Source organism: Perna viridis, chromosome 5 (genome assembly GCF_037379345.1).
Source record: "Perna viridis isolate PV_CMFRI_1.1 ecotype Kerala chromosome 5, ASM3737934v1, whole genome shotgun sequence".
In the NCBI taxonomy this organism is placed as follows: Eukaryota; Metazoa; Mollusca; class Bivalvia; order Mytilida; family Mytilidae; genus Perna; species Perna viridis.
In genome coordinates, this window is record NC_142449.1 from 8,136,348 (window position 1) to 8,157,041 (window position 20,694).

The following is a 20,694-nucleotide window of genomic DNA, read 5'->3' on the forward strand; positions in this document are numbered from 1 at the left end:
ATGTAAACAAACAAACCGAAAGTGAAATGTTACTGAAAGAAATTTCATCTAATCATCAAATACATTTTTAAGTATTAAATTTTTAGTGACATTTTCTTCAAATCATGTTCAAATGACTTAATAACATGTTTCAAACACAGGTTGTACAATATTTCCTTCTTACAAAGCATGGTTAGAATTTAATATGAAACAACTAAAAACCAAAAAGTAACTAATTCCTTTTTTGTCAAACCCTCCTTATCAAATGCTTTTACAGCTGAAAATGATTATTCTGATACTTATTTTGATTGTTTCTTACAATTTTCTTTCTTAAAAGTATGTTTTTAAATGAAAAATTGTGAAATATGAGTTACAACTAAAACTGGAAATGTTTGATTTTCGACTGATTTTGTTTTATAAGCGATTTCATACATCCTGTGTCAATTTTATCCTGCTTCGAAATTAAAATTATCCAATTTATGTAGCTACTGATGTTTACATGATGTTTTAGTCTGCATAGAAGTTTCTTTCCTTCACATTTTCATAGGAAATACCGCACAAAGGTAAATAAATGGACAGATCAAGTTTCAAAATGTTGATTTTTTTCTATCTTTCAAAATTTTACTGCAACCTAAGTCTAAAAAACTTTTTCTCACACATTCTGACCTTCAAAATTGCACTGCGCACAATACATAAATGTGCAATATACACACCAAAATACGGTATATAAAAATTCTTCAGAAAAATGTCAAGTATTCATGCTCTTCAAGGATATATTCACTGCATTGAAAAATATTCCTTTAGGAATCTTGTCACATACCACAGCTATAAGTTGCGGTGGTTTAGTTTCTACTGTTCCTTCAACAACAGGTGCTACAGCAGTAGGGACAGTACTGATATCAATATCTACTGTATCCTCATCAGACAAATTCAAGTCAACCTCATCATGATACTTCTTTCTCTTAGTGTTTCTTGCGGACCTCCTCTTCTACAAATATTGGTTTTGGTTTTATGATTAAGACTAGTGTTTTCCATCCCCCTTTAGAGCTGATTGTTCTAACCAGATATAAATAAAAAACAACCACCTTCATTTGTTCTTTAAAGCGGGTCAGCTTTTACTAATACTTAAAAGAAAATCTCGAAAATGTGTTATTCAATTCCGTTATCACACAAAAATAAGCAAAAATAACAAACTTTTGTGATGAAACTATGAAGAAAAATGGACTATCAGTTCACTTTTATATGAATAAACTAAATCCAATCTGATGTAAGGTACACAAATCAAATATAATCATTAAAGGGTTATGGCCAAATTATTCAGTAAGTTATAACAAACTCTCTGAACTATGCAACTTACGATTTCTATTTTCTTATTGTTATTATGACAATCGGATTTGTTCATTCACTACAATAGTCTATTCTGAAGACCTCATTAAGATCAACTTTTTTACAGGTGAAATTGTAGTTGCATTAGAAACATAACATTTAGACCTCATAATTAATGTAAATGTGAAGCAATGTTTTAGTTGAGTTCAGTCAAATTCTGGATGTATTACCTAAGCACATTAATAGAACTGACAATAGATAGAATTATAACACCTACAAAGAATAGAATAAAAAAATTCAGTACAGCACACTAAATAATTTTTTTCTATAACTGCATCTAAATAAGGATAAAAAATAATTCTTTTTTCACTGAAAATGAGCTTCCATCAATTCACCATTTTGCTGAAATTGTTGATCAGTCATTTGTTAAATATAGCACATCTTTAAAGAACTTGAAAGAAGACAATTCGTATTTGTTACCTGAACACCATCCTCATCATTTTCAGGAGATGGAGGTGGTGTGATCTTTATTTCCATGTCAGAACCTTCCGATGATGCACGTCTCTTTCGCCTCCGACTTTTCAAGAAAGTGGCAGGTGGTCTGAAAAATGTGTTATGTCTTAATCCACTTAAAACTTTCGGCATTAACAGTTTTCAGTTAATTTCTTACAACATAACAATACTATTATCACAAGATTCTATCTAAACCAGGCTAAAGTATTTGGATTTTAGGCTCATCACTCTTTTCATAAGGACATTTTTGGCCTCAAACTTGTACTACACTAATATAAATCATAGACTGCTTTGATACTTTTAATTTATCTTAGTTTAGTTGATTTTATTGACCTGTACTCCAGACTCCTTTAAGCTTAAAATGAAAAAAAAAAAACATAAGAAAAGATGACACAATCTATGTACATATACATTTAAGGAATGACTGTAATATTTTTTCAGTCTATTTAAAATAACCTCAATCACATGGTGCACACTAAACAACCTGCATAGCAAGTTTTTTTAAAAGTTTTTTGAAAGTTTGATCGTCTGAATATAGCTGACATATTGCTGCTTGGACGTTAAACCCCAACAAACAAACAAACTTGAAAGTTTGTACCACGTGCATTGAGGTTAATTCAAACAGACCAAAAAAACATAACAGTAATTCCTTATAATTTAATTTTAGTACCAAAATTCAACCAGTAAATCATTAAAAAAAGTTTGATGGCATCATAGTCATTACAAAATTTGAGATGTTTAATGAAATTTGGATCCAATCAGAAACTGTGTTACTTCTAAAATTAAATTATTGTACAATAGTAACATCAAGATTTCAAACAAGGCATATACCATAAATGCTAATTTTAGATGTAGATACAAGTAGTCTTAGTTTTATTGCACCTAAAGGCTTTCTTTTTAACCACAGAAAAAAGTATTCACATCTGTAAGTAATCATGTCTTTTTACCTGTAGATTACCTGTACTGCATGACCTCATGCATAACCACAGAAAAATGTAAAGAACATGACAACATAAATCAGACCTTGATTGTCAATATTAATTGAGTTAACTACCTTACTGACCCAGAAACCTGAAGATGTTCACAGGTGTTTATCCAGGTGTGACTGTCCTGTCTTATAACTGTAACTTTACAATACATGTATATTCTTCATGTAATCCTTGTTTAACTATTCACTGTCACATATTGAATTATTGAAATGTGTTGAAATAAATTTCAACCAATTAAAAAAATAAAAGGTGCAACAGCAAAGACTTAGTAGGAAGCATGAAAAAGAAACAGAATACAGTATATATTGTAGACAGGTAAAACAGAAAGAATACATGTAGCTTCAAGCCAACTTTAATGTTTACTCACAGTACATGTATAAATATATTGAATATACATGTATAATCCATGCTCTCTATGTATGTTAAGACATTTTCAATGCTAGCCTTTGTCTGAAAACCAAAATTTTAAGTAAACAAAAAATCAAGTAAAAATATTGCATCCATGTAATAGCACTTACTTTTTCTTCTTTTTTGCAGACTTTGGTTTCTCCTGTTTTGGCTTCTTCTCTTTGACTTCTCCATCAGTATCTGTTTCCTTCTTCTCCTTGGGGGTTTTAGAGACTCTTGCCTTTTTCTTTTTCTTTGGAGATTTCTTTTTTCCACTTTCCTCTCCATCTCCTGGGGCCTCAGCATCACCAACGGTAGAAGGAATAGGTGGAGGTGTTATCACCTTTGGAATGGCTGTATTGCCTGCAGCCTGAGCTTTAGCAACAGCCTCTGCTACTATCTGATTAGCTTTTTCTTGTGCTTTGACCTTCTGTACAGATTTATCCTCACCATCAGTGTCAACTTTCGGGAGCAGTGGCTGCTGAATGGCATCAGTTTTTTGTGGCAGTTGTAACTGTACAACAGACATAGGTACATTACCAGTGTTCACTGGCAATGAAACTTGTGGCATCGAGTTTTGTTGTATTTGTTGTGGCTGAGCTGGGGTTACCAGACGTATTTGTTGACCAACTTGGGGCTGTTGCTGCAAAAGAAGTAGAAAAAAATATTCAAGAATGCTCAAGATATATATCTGAAAGAGCAACTCAATGAGCCAAAATGCTTTTTTAAGCAAATTCACCCCTTACCACATGCACTCGTAACTCTTTAATGAATAAGAATAAAATTTCATGTAACTAAGTCAACAGTTCAACATTTACCATTTGATGTGACTTTGTAGCACCTTCAGTCTATGCCTTCAGCTGCTAGTCTTATGCCCAGTGTACCAGCATACCCACTAGTTTTTGCCATGGGGGTTCATGCCCCCCCCCCATTCAACATTAGAAATTTGGGGTACAGAGGGCTTTTAAGGGTACAAATTACCTGACATACACAAATATTCCACTTATGATGTAATCAAATATTATTCTTCAATGCTGGTTTAATTTGAAAAGAAATGTTCCATTCCAAAAAACAGAAATAACAGAAACCCAAAATTCAAAGATTAAAATTGAAATATAATACTATCAATATATATCCACAAAGGTTTTGTCTTGTAATACCTGTATGAAAAGAACTTTTTGTTGCTGAGGCTGTTGTTGGAACTGTGGTCCCTGAGCCTGCGATGTAGCCTGGAAGAATCGCTGTGGCTGCCCTCCTGCATTGTTTGACACAAGTAGGATCCTTTGACCTTGAGAAGGTTGGCCTTGCGCTTGGATAGGCTGTTGTTGTTGGTTAGGGAATGGTTGTTGTATTTGCACTATCTGCTGTCTGGGCTGCATCTGAGCCTGTTGGACTTGTATGATAGCAGGCTGCTGTTGGCCAGCAGGGGCAGGCTGTATTGCAGGCTGATACTGTTGAAACTGTTGTGGCTGAGGTTGTTGTTTTTGTCTCTGATTATTCAATTCCTGTTGGGCCCTCAATGTCCTTACTCTTTCTTGTAAATCTAACATTTGTTGTTGGGTTTGCTGAGTCTGAGGTTGATTATGTAGTTGCTGTATTTGTTGCTGGAGTTGATACACTTCTACATTAACATTTTTCGCCTGTGAAACGTTGGGACTCATTTGACTGACATTATTTACATTGGCATTCACACTTATGGAGATCCCTTGATTAGGTCCTACAATGCTTTGTGAACTATTGACTGGAACATTACCACTATTGCTGATCCCAACAGGAAGCTGAGATTGACTTGTTGAATTTGTGCTTGAAGGGTGAAATGGACTTGAAGCAGCAGGTGTATTTCCTCTACTGGTTACAAGTGTAGGCGAGACAAGTTGATTTCCCTGAGAATTAGGAGAAGTGTTTTGATCAGGAGTACGAGCTGGTGATGGCGAAGGCCTTGGAGAGGCAGTAGGAGTGTTAGTACGTTGAGGAGCACCCGCATATCCAGGCCGGAATTGCACAGTCTGATTGGGACTAGTATTCTGGAATGGCACCACATTCACACTATCATTAACATTCTGAGACATTTGCATTCCTCCTTGAACAGAATTTTGATTCTGTACTTGCTGCTTTTGATGCTGAAATGTAAACTGTTGTTGGAATGAGCTATTTGGTACACTTGCATTACCAGCATTTATTTGGCCAACATTTGGAACATTTGGTACATTAAAGTTGTTTTGGAACGTTTGCTGAGGTTGACTAGCACTAAAGTTTGGTATATTCCCAGAATTTATATTTTGCTGGGTCTGAAATGATGAATTTCTATTGATCATCATTTGTTGTGAAGGCCTTGGGCTCTGATTGATATTGCTTACATGTGCATTTCCAATGTTATTAGGACTAGACATTGGCACGTTAGGTCTCATATTACTTGGTGGAGACTTCATTCCTTGCATAAACGCATTTGCATTTGGTGTTGAGGTCATACTGACAGGATAGCGATTCTGTGGAATATTATTGTCTTCTTGTAAGGCATAAGATGGCTGTGTGAGGTAGGTTGTCTGAAGGCCATTTCCAGACATCTGGTGTGGCATGCCTTGTATTTGAGTCTGTTGGTTTGGCATTTGTTGTTGCACAAACTGGCTGGGTCCATTCTGATTCCACATTCTTGGCACATTCTGTTGCATTCCTACTTGTTGCTGGTGAGGGTTTGGCAACCTTGGCCCTGTAGCGGATGTCATACCTCCATAATTAGGAAACCCAGATGATTGTGGCATGTTAGTGCCTACAACCTGCATCTGGGGCTGTTGTTGTGGATTTTGTTGAAGAAGCATAATTTGGGGAGCAGCCCCAGGTTGTTGCTGTTGTTGTTGAACTGGACCTCCAAAATGATGCAACTTGTTTGTGTTAAATTGACCTTGACTGAAATTATTTGTCATGAACTGATTTTGTTGTGGCATGTTTGTAGGTTGCATCTGTATACTATTAAATTGATTTGGAGGCATGGTACCCATCTGCTGATTATACATCTGTGGTTGCTGTGGCTGTGAGTTCATTACTTGGTTCATCTGCATGTTGTTCTGACCCATCATCCCACCAGCAGCATTTCCAGCATCCATCATTGGAGCACCTGCAATATTGTTATCAACTGTCAGTTCATCCAAAAATCCTCCATCACTGTCAAACAAACTAAGCATACTGCCGTCTGCCATTGTACCCACTGGAAACAGCCAGCAGGTTCAGCTTTACAATTAGTACTTTAAACTTTCTTCATTGTCTCCTGAGTTATTTTGTAATGGTGCAGCTGAGCCCAGCAAAAGCACCTATAATAGAACATAAGAAAACAATCAGATAATTATCATTTTAAATGTAGATGCTTCTGCATTCTAAATGGTTTATTGTAAAATTTAACTGCTCTTTTTATTTCCCCTAGGCAAATTCTAATTGAAATAAAAGCTTTGCAGTGTGCAGCATGACACAACTTCAGTGGTCGAATCCTGAACAGTTAGGGCAAGTGGTAACACAATATTAGTTTTTGACACATTTAAGCATATGGACTTCGGACACAACTGGTTTGTACACTAAACAGCACAAAATTTGAAATTAAAATAAAAATTTTCAAGACCAGACCAAACATAAAAAACTTGATTTTTATGGAGTGTGGTCCCTTTGACCCTTGCAACTTGAAAAACCATGAGAGATATCTGTAATCTGATTTTAAAATGCAGGTAGTGATTTTAATAAGGAATCCAATAAAAAAAAGTTTGAATTCGGATAAACAATAATGATGGTTTTTTAGGAGGGCCCCTTTGACCCTTTGTAACTCAAAAACCATAGGATATCTGAAATCTGATTGAAAAATGTGGCAGGAATTTTCATAAATCAAGTCACAACCCAAAAATCAATCCTAGCCTTACTTCAGTGTTATGACACCTTGAGGTACAAATTCTTGTTTGTATTACCATGCAGCAATGCCCATCAGCCAACATTTTCTAGCTAAACATTGATTAATAAGTTAGATTACAGAATTTATTTATTAGGGCTAAAAAATACTCAATGACTCAGACTGATATTCAAAAACAGTATTCAATATCTCTGATTTAACCTTATTCTGACTTACTCAATGGAGCCTTACATGTACAAATAAACAGCTAAAATTACAATACCCCACATATTCTGCTTTAAGTAATGTCCTTTAACTCGATGACAAATAGCTTGCTTCCATTTCCATTAAGCCAAATATAGCTGCAAACAAGTATTTCTGAAGGTTGCATTTTTTCATATTCAGATTTTTTTGTAGAAAAATCTAAATATAAAAAAAGTGACATCCAGAGTTACGTCTTCAGAGCCAAGCCAAACATTGCAACACAAAATCATACAACTTTTGAGTAGGTTAATAATGTGTAGTCTACTGAGATGGACACAAGCAATATATATATGTATCATTTTAATTTGTAGGTCGAAAGATTGGCATGTAATATTGTTTTAATGGCAGATCATATCCAACCCATCAGATATTTTACTGTATTTTGAAGTTAATTATACATGTATGCCCAAATGTCTAACTGAACATAAGAGTATCAGTCTTAGATTTAATCAAATGGCTTCATGCCTAGGCTAGTAAAATTTGTGTAATATTCAAATTCAGCGTCCCAGGTACCAACTCAAAAATAAGCATTGTACATGTACATGTAGCTTTTTTAACATGACAGAAAAATATAGATTCTCCTTCAGTCTCGAGGGGATTACAAGATTTCTCCAATGAATATAGTTGATTTTTGTATTTCAACCCTTGAGCTTCACCAAGTTGGTTAACCACTTCTGGTGGAGATTATAACTCAAACAAGATCTAATTAGACATGAATGATTGAGCCTTTCAAGATCACAATACTTAAAATCTGTATGCTAGACTAGAAAATACTGCAAGCACCCATGTTTTTTATTATTGGTAGGTTGTGACATATTTTATTGTTCATTAAGAAACAAATGAATTTACAAATATGTTATTATCATTTCTATTCCTTCTTTATGACTAATTCTACATTAAACTATGAAATTCATTAAAGTTTGGCTGTGATAGAAAAAATAAACTTTCATGACAAGATATAACTGACATTGTGATCATTCAGAAATGTCTTATTAATATCATATCTTTAGACATAAATATGTTTCTCATTCTCTTCATATATCTCACTATTTTTTTCCTGTTTCATTTAAGAGATATATATAATAACTACAATCAAATTAGTAGAATCCTTAATGGAGCCCCATTCAAAGTAAAAACTAAAATCTGTTCTATGAAACCATCACTAATAAGATTACATCAGTCAACACCAATACAACCATATTTTCACAACCTAAAAGTTTAAATGTACACACTGGATTTTTTAAATGTTGAAAAAGCCGTGGAACATCCTTTGTTATTCCTGAAGTGAGGCCATTATTAGGGAAATTTCTTATTTTCGGTTCAAAACACGTGCAAGGAAGCAAAATGAAAACAAACCGAAAGAAAAGCTTCAATTCGTCTGTTTTTCATACCTAAACAACAACAAAGTACAGCAATTATGGACATACTTCACTGAGAAGTGACACAAAGAAAAGTTGCCTTTGAACGCCATTTCTATTTGTAGTTTTTAAGAAATTATTGAACAGAAGCCAACTGAATGGGACCCTTCCCGGGGGTGTTGGAAAAAATCGATAGAAAAAATGTACGCTAATGCAATTAAGAATAAACAGCGAATAAAATTCACAAAATTTTAGTGTCCTACCTGTCATATAATGTCAAAATTTCAAAATTAAGTACAAGATGATTTTGTTGATTTAGACCGCTTACAACCTCAACATCATGCAGTCGTGTGAAAGAATTCCAATTTTGTATCGGACGTTTTCATTGGTTGTTATAAAATTGATATCAAATTTTGTTTTGAAAATTTTTCATAATATGGCAGAGAAATGATCATCTATAGTTTATTTTAATTACTTTAAAAATCTTTCTTTGTAATAACTTTCTTGATACAGGGAAGAATGACTGTCATACTGGCTAAAACAATGGCATTCATTAGGTTTTCGCCTTTGATGTTATTAACCAATCAAAATATTTGTCTGTAGCAAGCGTTGACCAGGTGCTTGTGACAATAGCCAATCACAATAGCAATCAGTAAGAGGAATGCCCGGATGAAATTATGTACCTTCATTATGATTTTTCGTTGTACGAAGAAATTTAATAAGCTGATATTTCTTCCATGAAATTAGATTAAAATGTTGTTCTTTTTATTAGTATATTTTTATTAGATATATCTTGAAATAGTTGTTCAGTAATGCAATATTTCATGAACTACACATCCGATTATCGTTTTTGATTATTAAAATTTCGTTTTCTAAATAATCACGATACATTTTTTTTTCACCAAAATCAAAATAACCCAATGGTTTTATCTTTGGCAAATTTGACAACAACTCATTGTAAGCAAGAACTATTTAAGAATTATGTCCCTATACAAGTTAATTAATTAAGTTGTGTTAATTTCGTTTTTAGTTTTTTAAGCACATTTAGAAATCATGGAAATAATCACAGCTTAATAGACATGGAAAATTATTAACCACCAGTAATATGATTTACATGTACATCTGCCCAGGTGCGGTTTCAACGTTGACGGACCCGGCTTATACATACCCCCCCCCAAAAAAAAGGTGGGGAATTAACATGCATGAAATCTTAATTTAACACAAATACTGCCCCTAAATTGTCTTGTCTCATTTCATTCGACCTTTATTTCCACTTATATACCTCAAAATCGTGGATCCACCGTTGTTGTCGATGAAGGAGCACTCGACACATACGTACGGGCATTTCTAGGAAGTACACTTTCACTAACTTGATACAACTTGATGGCTTCCCATGCAATATAAACCTCATTTTAAAATTTTAATTTTTGTTTTAAGTAATTACACGGAAGAGCACATAAGTACCTGGAAGAACTGATTAAACCACACACCCGGTAAATTACTTAGGTCAGGTAACGATGGTCTAATATAAATGGTGAACAGCGCTTTTATCGAGCTGGTGCTACACTCTGGAACGACTTTCCAGTCCATTTATACAAAGAACAATCACTCTCTCTTTAAAAAAATGTAGGACTGTGATCATAATTTTGACATAGATAATATTTTTTATATATGAGATGCTTGTTTTTTATCCATGACTGTTCTCTTAAAATTGGTTTTATTATTATTATCATTATAATCGTAATTTTACATCAGTTCATCTCTAATTAACTTTCATTTCAATTCTACTTTAAAGTAACAATTTATCTTAACCTTAAAATCAAATCTGTATGCTATCAACTTTCAAGGTCAATTCTTGTATCTATTAAACCTGTACATAGGAGTAATTAATTTACTAATACCTTTTTCAACTTTTTGATTGTATTTCGTTTTATTGTGTGCATTTTTATAATATGGGTTATTTGTGAAAAGCACTTAGAATAATTTTGATTAGATAATCGTTATGTAAATGCGTTGTTACTCAAGAAGATGGTACACCAGATACGAATATATACTTCTTGGTAGAGTTTTCTCATACTTTGTAAAAATAATTTCAAATCATCTTCCAAATATACAGAAGAAGATATTTTAAAAATGCTGGGATTTTTTATTGAGGCTGACTTTATAGCTGAAGGAACATCGTTTAGCTAGACCTTTTAATCTCAGTTTCTGCAACCCCGTGCAGGTCCGTGTGTTAAAAGAATAGTGCCTGCAGCAGCGCTAAGCTTGTCGTAAAAGGCGACTAAATAGTGCTCAGAACCCTAGCCGGGGGCTAGGGAGCTCTGCCCACAGAGCAACTGGGATGTGTGCCCCAGGTGGTGGAATGGGGTACCCCTGGCGTGTTACATGCTGGGGTTGTCAGGCCATAATACGGAAAACCTGACCGCAAACCATAGTGATGCACCGTGTTGGGAAAGATGCCACGTTCCTCGCACGTTAAAGAACCCTACTGTGGTATTCTCCCGTAGTAGGAACCATAGGGCTCCGCCACAGGAGGCTAAATTGCCCGACCCTACCCACCTCTCCCTATTTCCAGTGGCAATCAAAATTTGTCGACCCCATTGTCCTTGTGTCCTATCCCTTTGTCATCGTCATTTCATGTTCATTTAATCATCAATTTCATGTTCATTGTCCGAATATAGCTGAAATATTGCTGCTCGGACGTTAAACCCCCAAAAAAAACAAACAAACTAAATTTCTGCTATATAAATGACTATTATCTTTAAACAATCCTAGTTTCTGGGATTTGATACATTGCTTCTAACCCCAAAGAACTTGAGAAAAAGGATATGACAATTTGAAGTCAGCCTCATATCTTGACCTAAACTTAGAGATCTATGGTAAAAAAAAAAACTATTGACCAAAATATACGACAAACTCGATGTCTTTTCATTCAGAATTGTCAATTTTCCTTTCATCTGTAGCAACATCCCTTCAGCACCTGCGTATGGAGTGTTTATATCACAACTCATACGTTATCCCAGAGCTTGCAGTAACTACGCAAACTTTTGGGTATCGTGCTAGACTTCTTATAATTAGGCTTCTAGGACAGGGTTATGTTGCTACTAGATTGGACATCACTTCAGAAGTTTTATGGTCGTCGTCATGAGCTCGCGTCGTGAACGGTGTATCCATCTGCACAATGAACAATGACTTGTTCAACGTGTTATAGTTTTCCTTTCCTCTTTTGTCTACCCGGACTTGACTTTTTATGAGCAACTCGGCGGGTATTTGTAGAAAAGCGGAAGACGCTTACCCTACTGGTGCACCTCATCCATGCTCCCGGTTTTATTGGAGTCAGAGATGCTCATTGACTTTTGTTACTTTGTATGTATTATTTTGTTTATTTTATGTTCTTTGTTGTGTATGTCTGTTTTCTAGGTCAGGTTTTTGTCCCTTGATTACATTATTTTGATTTCCTCTAGAATCTTGGTTCCCTTGAATGGCCTTGATTACTCTTTGATATATGCGTTTCGTGGCGAAAGTAAATCCTCAATGAAACAAGTGAAATTCAATGCTTCACTTTTAGACTCGTCCACTTCTTGTTTTCTGGAATAAAAATACTCGATCCCAAAACGGTTTAAATTCAAATTGAAAATAAATGTAAAATCTTTTAAGTTTGGTTGAAACTTCAGTTTAATCGATTGCATTGCTTGTAAAACTCCCGGTTTTTGTGCTTCTCTGTGAAATCAGTTCCTGTTTAATGTTCTTTTGATTTTATTACAATAAATACGTTACCATCATAAATTCAGAGTAAGTCCATCTGCGCAGGTCAAGCAGGCGGAATCCCCTATCTAAAAAATATCATCCAATGGGATGACCTAATAGTAGCCATCTACCCTTTATTCATCCATTTAATTTCCACCTGCGCAAGAAGACACATGTGGTAAATTATATTGTGAATAATATTGAAATTTTGTAATATTAGAAATCCCTTTTTTTAGGAATTTTCTTTTATATATTTATTATTTTTCTATATTGATACTTTATTATGGAGTTCAATGTTAATAGCCCATTTCAAGCCATTACTGGCAATGATGTTTTTTGGATGGGTCGTTACCTTACGATATTCAGGTGGTTACTCCATATGTGTCTAGTCAATCAACCGACGTTTTAACTTCGGTGACTAACACTACTATTCCACAGGCCCCGGTTGTAGGTTCTGTGGATAGTAATAGAGTAATCCCTACTATGAGTACGGTAACTCTTACAGTATCTAGGCCAGTAGACACCACGGGTTCAGTTTCCTGTACCCTTGGTGTTTCTATGGGTCTAAATTTACCTGGTTCAAGGCCTCCAGTGTCTTACTGTGGTGTTACTTTGCCCTCCTCGGCCAATAACCCCATGTCTTGGTCAAGACATCCCTGGCCTCAGACATACCCTTATCTAGGTTTTCCTGGTCAGGTTTTTCCAGGTTTCTGGCCTTATGGTAACAACTTTGGACCTATTGGTCCTCAAAGTTCCACACCTAGTTTGTCAACCCCTGCTCCTTCTGTAGCAGTGCTTTCTAGAGGTGTTACTATACCTGCAACTGCACCTACCTCTTCTGTTAGGTGTCAGTCTAATCAGGTCATTAACTCTTCCCCCTCCTCATTAGATGGGTTTGAGAGTGTTGTAGATGACTTTCGTCAATCCATATCTTTGGAGTTTGTTGCTTTCTCCAATCGTCTCACAGCTTTGGAGAAAAATACCAACCAACCCACACCTAGCTCCTCTATGACTCCACTTCCTACAGTTCACAACTCTGATAGTGAACATGAGGATAGTGATGATGAGGAAAGCTTTTCAGTGGCCCCAGGTAGTCAGGAAGGTAATTTTTCATCTGGTGAAGAAGGTGAAATTAGGGATCAGGTTCCTCAGAATGTTTCGGTTTGTAATACTGCTCATTCTGTTATTGATCGGTCTCCTACCAATTCCAACAAGGCTGCTGAAAGTGAGGATACTCCTTCTACTTTGAAGGATCTTAGAGATTCAGTTTACTCTATTATGAGAGATGTCAATAAGGTGCCATTTCAGTCACCTTCTAAACCTAAGAGACTCACTTCAACTTTTGAAGTTTCTTGTGGTATGTCTAATGACCTACCTAAGTCTCATACTAGTTTCCCAGAATCCAATCACATGTCCACATGTTCTCTTCAAATTATTAATTAAGGTGTCATAGTCTCATTTTTCCAAGGTAAGTGGTTTTGGTATAACTTCCTTTAATGATCATTTCCGATCTAGGGATTATGATATTTTCAATTCCACTTTGGGTAAGTTGGTTCCGTCTTGTGATAAAGCTTTTTCTTCTTCAATTAATTTAAAGCCTGTAGATGGACTGCATCTTTCTCAGTCTGTCTGGTCTAAAATTGAGAATCTTCTTAGAAATGCTTCTCGTGTACTAGGTACAGCAGAACATCATTTGTCTGCTGTAGCCTCCTTACTGAAAGATCTTGCTTTTCGTTCTGAAGTAAAACCATTTTTACTTCTGGTTGATAAAGCTCTAGGCTCTTCTCAGCTTTTACTTATGGGAAGTTTGCCAAATTTTACTTTATCCAAAAGATCCGAGATTCTAGATAAAGCTAGAGTTTCAGGCAGCCTGAAGGATTCGTTGTTAAAATCTCCATTGGATGACAAACTTTTTGGTCTTCCTCTTGTCGAGATTCAGAAACAGCTTAATCATACTCCAGCACTAGTAAAGGTGAACGTTTCTCTCTCGGGAAATAATTCTAAGAGAGGTGGTTCTTCTACAGAAAAGAGAAGGAAGGTTTTCATTGAGGGCAGTATGAAAGGTGGTTCTAAGAAAACCGTTACTAAACGGGGGAGGTTAACTCATTTTCTGTCAAAATGGAAAGATATTACCTCAGATTGTTGGGTATTGTCAGTAATTTTTTTTTTGGGGGGGGGGGTTAACTCTAAAATTCAATAACTACCACCTCTTTCACCAGTTCCTATTCCTATGTCCAACACGACTAATCTGCAAAAAATATCTCTTCTGTCAGCAGAGATAGATTGTCTTTTGACATATAAAGCAATAGAGGAAGTTCCTGTATCATCAATAGATCCAGGTTTCTATTCTCGGATTTTCCTTGTTCCAAAGAAAACAGGAGGAACGAGACAAGTCATCGACCTGTCCATTCTCAACCTTTATCTGGTTGTTCCCCATTTCAAGATGGAGACCAATCGTTCTATCAGAGCTTCAATACTTCCAGGTATGTGGACCACTTCCCTGGATTTGATAGACGCTTATTTCAGATTCATTCTTATCTAGACGATTCTCTGTTGAAAGACCTTTCTGAGGAAAAGCTCCTCGTAAACACAGATCTTGTCATCAAACTGTTTTTTTCCCTGGGGTTCATAATTTCTTGGAAAAAGTCAGATTTGATTCCTTCTCAGGACTTTACTTTTCTGGGAGAACATTACCTAACTCATCTAGGACTAGTTCTACCTCCTCAGGAAACATTTCAGAACCTCAGCTTAAACATTCATCAGTTTCTTTCTCAGGAAACAGTTTCTGCTCGCCAATTTTCTCAGCTACTAGGTCTCTTGTACTCTTTAGCAGATGTTGTTCCACTTGGTCGACTACACATTCGACCTCTCTTATTTTATCTACTTCAACATTGGCTCCCATCTTCTCAGAATTGGGAATATCAAATTCCAATTTTTCTTCAGGAATTGTCTCCCCACCTTTTATGGTGAACTGTTCAGGAGAATGTTTTGAAAGGCCAGCTTCTGTCCTTTCCAGTTCCCAATCAGATTCTATTCACAGATGCCTCCAACCTCGGTTGGGGGACGTATCTGGAAGGTCATTCAGTATCAGGGGTCTGGAGCCCAGACTTACTGAAAGAATACATCAATTTTCTAGAAATGAAAGCAGTTCTTCTGGCAATCTCTCATTTTCAGCATATTCTACAAATCAAGTCTCTTGTTCTTGCATCCGACAATACGACGGTTGTTGCTTACTTAAAAAACCAAGGGGGAACTAATTGTTTCAAGCTATTTCTTCTTGCATTAGAAATTCTTCTTTTTTGCAATCAACTTCAGCTTCAGATAGTAGTTCGTCATTTTCCAGGGAAACTCAATGTCTTAGCAGACTCTCTTTCGAGAACTCTAGCCCCAGTGAATACAGAATGGGAACTTCTCCAGTCAGTATTTCAAGCAATAACTCTTCATTGGGGGTCTCCTTATGTAGACCTATTTGCAACAAGTCTCAACTTCAAACTTCAGGTGTTCGTGTCTCCTGTCCCGGACCCAGAAGCTTATGCAGTAGACGCCATGAGTTTTCCTTGGGAAGGAATGTTCGGATATGCATTCCCTCCATTCAGATTTCTGTCAGCAGTTCTTCGGAAGATTGCTTCGGAGCAATGTCTGATCATTCTTATTGCTCCAGCTTGGTGCAAGCAAGCTTGGTATCCAGATCTTCTTCAACTGTCTTGTGCTCGTCCACTCTTACTACCGGTAAGACACAATCTTCTTTCCCAGTTCAAGGGCAATATTCTTCATCCCAATCCAGAGAATCTACATCTTTTCGCGTGGCTTCTCTCAGGGATAGTTTCAAGGAGAGAGGCTTTTCTGAACGAGCAGTCAGAGACTCTACCAACATCGTATACGATGCTAAGTGGACAATCTTCAGTAGTTGGAGTAGTGAGAAGGAAATTGATCCTCTCAAAATTACTGTTCAGCAGTTAGGTGAATTTCATATCTACCTTTTTGAAGATGAAAAATTGTCTCCTTCCTCAATTAAAGGTTATCGTTATCGTTCTATTTCCAGAACTATCCACTTGTCTGGTGGTCTGGATTTTGGTAGTAATGAGTACATTTCTCTTTTAGTTAAGAATTTTACTCTTGAACGTCCTAGACAGAAGGTTTTAATTCCTTCCTGGAATTTAAGTTTGGTTTTATCTCCTTTAAAAACCTTTCCTTTTGAACCAGCTGAAGAAGTAGATATCAAATTTTTGTCATATAAATGTTGTTTTCTACTGGCATTAGCTTCAGGTAGGAGAAGAAGTGAAATACATCCTCTGTCTACTTCTGATTCATATCTACGGTTCAATAGCGATAAATCTTCTATCACTCTTCTAACTGATCCAGCTTTTTTAGCCAAAAATCAGAATCTTAATAGAGTTTCAGAGCCAATAGTTATACCTTCATTGCCTATTGATACTACTTGTAAACTACTTTGTCCTATCGGAATTTTACACATTTATTTACAAAGAACACGTAGTAGTAGAGCTAAGACTAATGTTAAAGATCAGCAAAAACATTATCTACGTGGATTTGTAAGACCATTCAGTTAGCTTACAATTATAAGTAAGTACTTATTTTATAAAATCCCATTTTACTTTAAAAATGTTAAAATTTAGTGGTTGCAGGGACATCCGTGACCTTGAATTTTTTAAAATGCTTCGCCGGGCGCGGCTTAATATTACCACAGAGGGCGAACCATGACGATTTGGGGGCAAGTGTTGATGTATGACATTTGGGGTACAATTGTAAAGCGATTTATTTTGCTGAAATAATTATCGAGTAATAAAAAAAATAAAATTGTTTCTGGCCTCTTGTTCCTACTTGGCTCAAGTCACAAACCCAAAAATCAATCCCAGTATTCCTTTAATATCTATATGAGATCCATCCATTTTTACTCAAGTTATTGGCCATAATTAAAAAAAAAAGCAAGTTTCTGGTCCCATTTGTTGCCCGTCATTTCTTATAATAATAACGTTTTATTTTGCGACATTCTGATATCAAACTCAAAGCTTCTTAGCGATCTAAAGTTTTGTTGATGAATCTATTATAAATTATTTTCATTGAAATTATTCCAATGAAACATGTGATTAATTTTTTTTGCAGTCGTGTAAAAAAAGTTGATTTTTTGGCCACGGCCCAATATCGTATCCCTTCAACTCCAAAACCTTGCTTTTAAATCATATGAACGTGGGAAAAAATCACAAACTGATAGTAAGATGGTTGGTAGTACGAAATTCCACCTTTCGATGAGGTATAAATACCCTAGGGTGTTAACACTGAAAAAATACTAGAAACCATAACATTCCTGTTGATTTTCAACTAAAAATGAAAATTGGCAAATTATAGAAATAGTACACGTGTGTTTTTGTATGAGAATTTTGAAGGTTCGATGCTCACATTTTGACTCCAACAAATAGTTCGTCAACGGCGTTATGATCATGCTAAAGCATGTTTAAGCTATGATGCCGATAGAATGTTGTTTTTCAATGAGTTAACCGTTTTCACCGGTATGACAAAATTTTAATTAGATACTTCAATCTTTAATTTTGAAACGAATGAAAGTTTTAGGTAGGTCAATGAGTGCCAAGGCTACATCAGTTTTTAAAGACCCCGATGTAGCAAAAACATTGTCTACTATACATGACAAATATGTTGTCGTACCAGCAGACAAAGCCCAAAACAACATTGTTTTTGTCTGTAAAACGTTTTATGTCCAATGTTTATTATCAGAAGTAGACGTAGAAAATAATAGCAGTGATAAGACCTATACTGCTACCGCGCTCTCCAAAGAAGAGATTGTGGAAAACCATAAATCTGTGCTATCCTCTTTTGGTCTCTCTACCAAGGACGATGATTGTGATTTACCGTCTATGTATTGGATTCCTAAACTTCACAAGAATCCATACAAACAACGTTTCATAGCTGGATCTGCAAAATGTACCACCAAAACTCTTTCAAAACTTTTAACTTCTATACTCACCACTGTCAAAGAGGGTCTGCAGTCCTACCACAACTCTTGTTACTCCCGTAGTGGTATCAATTCAATGTGGATCCTGAAAAATTCGAAAGATCTTTTGGAGTCAATCAGTTCAAGACTATTATCTGAATATAATAGCATTAAAACCTATGATTTTTCAACACAGTATACTTCTATTCCCCATACTCAGTTAAAATCCCGACTTAAAAACATTATACATCATTGTTTTTTTCCAAAAAAGATGGTACACCTAGATACAAATATATAGTTCTTGGTAGAGATTCCTCATACTTTGTAAGAAATAATTCCAAATCATCTTCCAAATATACAGAGGAAGATGTTTACAAAATGCTGGAATTTTTAATCGACAACATATTTGTCCAGTGTGGTGGACGTGTTTTTCAACAAACAGTCGGCATTCCAATGGGAAAAAATTATGCTCCTTTACTTGCTGACCTATTCCTTCACTCTTATGAGGCTGACTTTATAGCTGATCTGATCAGAAAGAAAGAATATCGTTTGGCTAGATCCTTCAATCTCAGTTTCCGCTATATAGATGACGTATTATCTTTAAACTGTCCTAATTTCGGGGATTTGATACATCGCATCTACCCAAAAGAACTTAAGATAAAGGATACTGACTGTGAAGTCAGCCTCATATCTTGACCTACTCTTAGAAATCGATGATAAAGGAAAACTATTGACCAAACTTTACGACAAACGTGATGACTTTTCATTCAGAATTGTTAACTTTCCTTTCATCTGTGGCAACATCCCCTAGGCTCCTGCGTATGGAGTGTTCATATCGCAACTCATACGATATGCCAGAGCTTGCCGAAACTACGCAGACTTTTTGTATCGCGCTAGAACTCTAACAAATAGGCTTCTGAAACCGGGTTATGTTGCTACAAGATTGAAGCCATCACTACTGAAGTTTTATGGTCGTCTTCATGAACTCTTGGATCGTTATGGTGTATCCATCAGCACCATGAAAACTGATTTATTCAACGGGTCATAGTTTTCCTTTCCTCGTTTGTCTACCCCGGACTTGACTTTTTATGAGCAACTCGGTGGGTGTTTCTAGAAAAGCAGAGGACGCTTACCCTACCGGTGCACCTGGTCCATGCTTCCAGTTTTTAGTGGAGTCCGAGTTGGTCATTTACTTTTGTTACTTTGTATGTATGATTTTAGTTACTTTATGTTCTTTGTTGTGTGTGTCTGTTTTCCATGTCTGGTCTTTGTCCCTGGATTGCATTCTTCTGATTACCGCTATAACCTTGGTTCCCTTGATTACTCTTCAACACTGCCATTTATTTATTTGCTTTCAATCAATACTAATTGTTTGCTGATTGTTTGTCAAGATATTGGCTGAAAAAAAACCCGTCTTTTTTCACCTTTCAAGAGCAATAACTCTTAAAAGATGAGGACAAGAAGTCGTCTTTGGACACTTTTCTAGGCCTTATAATGAGGATCATTTCAGCAATTGAAAGAATTTGGCTGAACCTAACGGTTTTGGAGATATATGCGAAAAACTACTGTCAAACCCCTATGTTTTATTTAAAAAAAAAAAACGGCGGCCATGTTTTTCGATAAATCACAATTCCCAACATCAGTTCTACGCCGAATACCCCAAGGAACATTCATAGCAAGTTTGGTTCCAATGGGTGAAGTGGTGTCATAGAAGATTTTTGAAAGAAATAACATTAAAAATAGCAAAAAAAAACATCGAAAAAGGGGCAGTAACTCAAACATGGCTTAACAGATTAAAACCAAAATTTGACCACAGATAGGTCTCATCATGCTGAACACTTTTACCTGTGTCAGAATTGGCCAAAGTTAACGGTTTTGGAGATAAATTTGAAAAACTACTGTCTGACCTCTATGTTCTATTTTAAGTAATGGCGGCCATGTTTTTCGTACCAAGTTTGGTTCCAATTGGTCAAGTAGTGACAGAGAAGATTTTTGAAAAATTGTTGATGACGGCAGACACCTAGTGATGGCAATAGCTCACCTGGCCAAAAGCTAATAAGGGAGCATGTTTGTATTACCATATTGACAGAATGATTTTATCTCATGTCTGAAACAGAATTCAAATTTGAAGATTGTTCAACAATTCTTGAGGACAAGGATTTATTTTCTCTTTGAGTCCTCAGAGCCACAAACCATAAATTGCCTATTGAAACAGGGCAATGGAACAGGATCGAAAGAGGTAAATGATTCTTTAATAAGTGTAATAACTCTAAAATAGGAGAAAAACTTCATTTCATTATG

General features: G+C 35.8%; 2 protein-coding genes across 11 annotated transcripts in view; one reads left to right on the forward strand and one right to left on the reverse strand.

Moving 5' to 3' along the window:
• LOC148615825 (ATP-dependent chromatin remodeler CHD8-like) overlaps nt 1-9,052 on the reverse strand; it is a 45,519-nt gene extending 36,467 nt beyond the window's left edge. For all 10 annotated transcript variants that reach the window (XM_088582462.1, XM_088582469.1, XM_088582466.1 and 7 more), the window contains exons 1-5: nt 8,945-9,052; nt 4,355-6,499; nt 3,326-3,837; nt 1,786-1,906; nt 800-967 (exon numbers count right to left, since the gene is read on the reverse strand). In XM_088582462.1, coding sequence (XP_088438588.1) covers nt 800-967; nt 1,786-1,906; nt 3,326-3,837; nt 4,355-6,388 — 2,835 coding nt within the window. In that variant the 5' untranslated portion in view covers nt 6,389-6,499; nt 8,945-9,052. The remainder of the gene's footprint in view (nt 1-799; nt 968-1,785; nt 1,907-3,325; nt 3,838-4,354; nt 6,500-8,944) is intronic.
• Nucleotides 9,053-15,829: 6,777 nt separating this feature from the next.
• On the forward strand, nt 15,830-16,996 carry LOC148615826 (uncharacterized). Its single transcript, XM_088581704.1, has one exon. It carries the CDS (start codon nt 15,830-15,832, stop codon nt 16,994-16,996), a length of 1,167 nt encoding a protein of 388 aa, XP_088437830.1.
• Nucleotides 16,997-20,694: the final 3,698 nt, after the last annotated feature.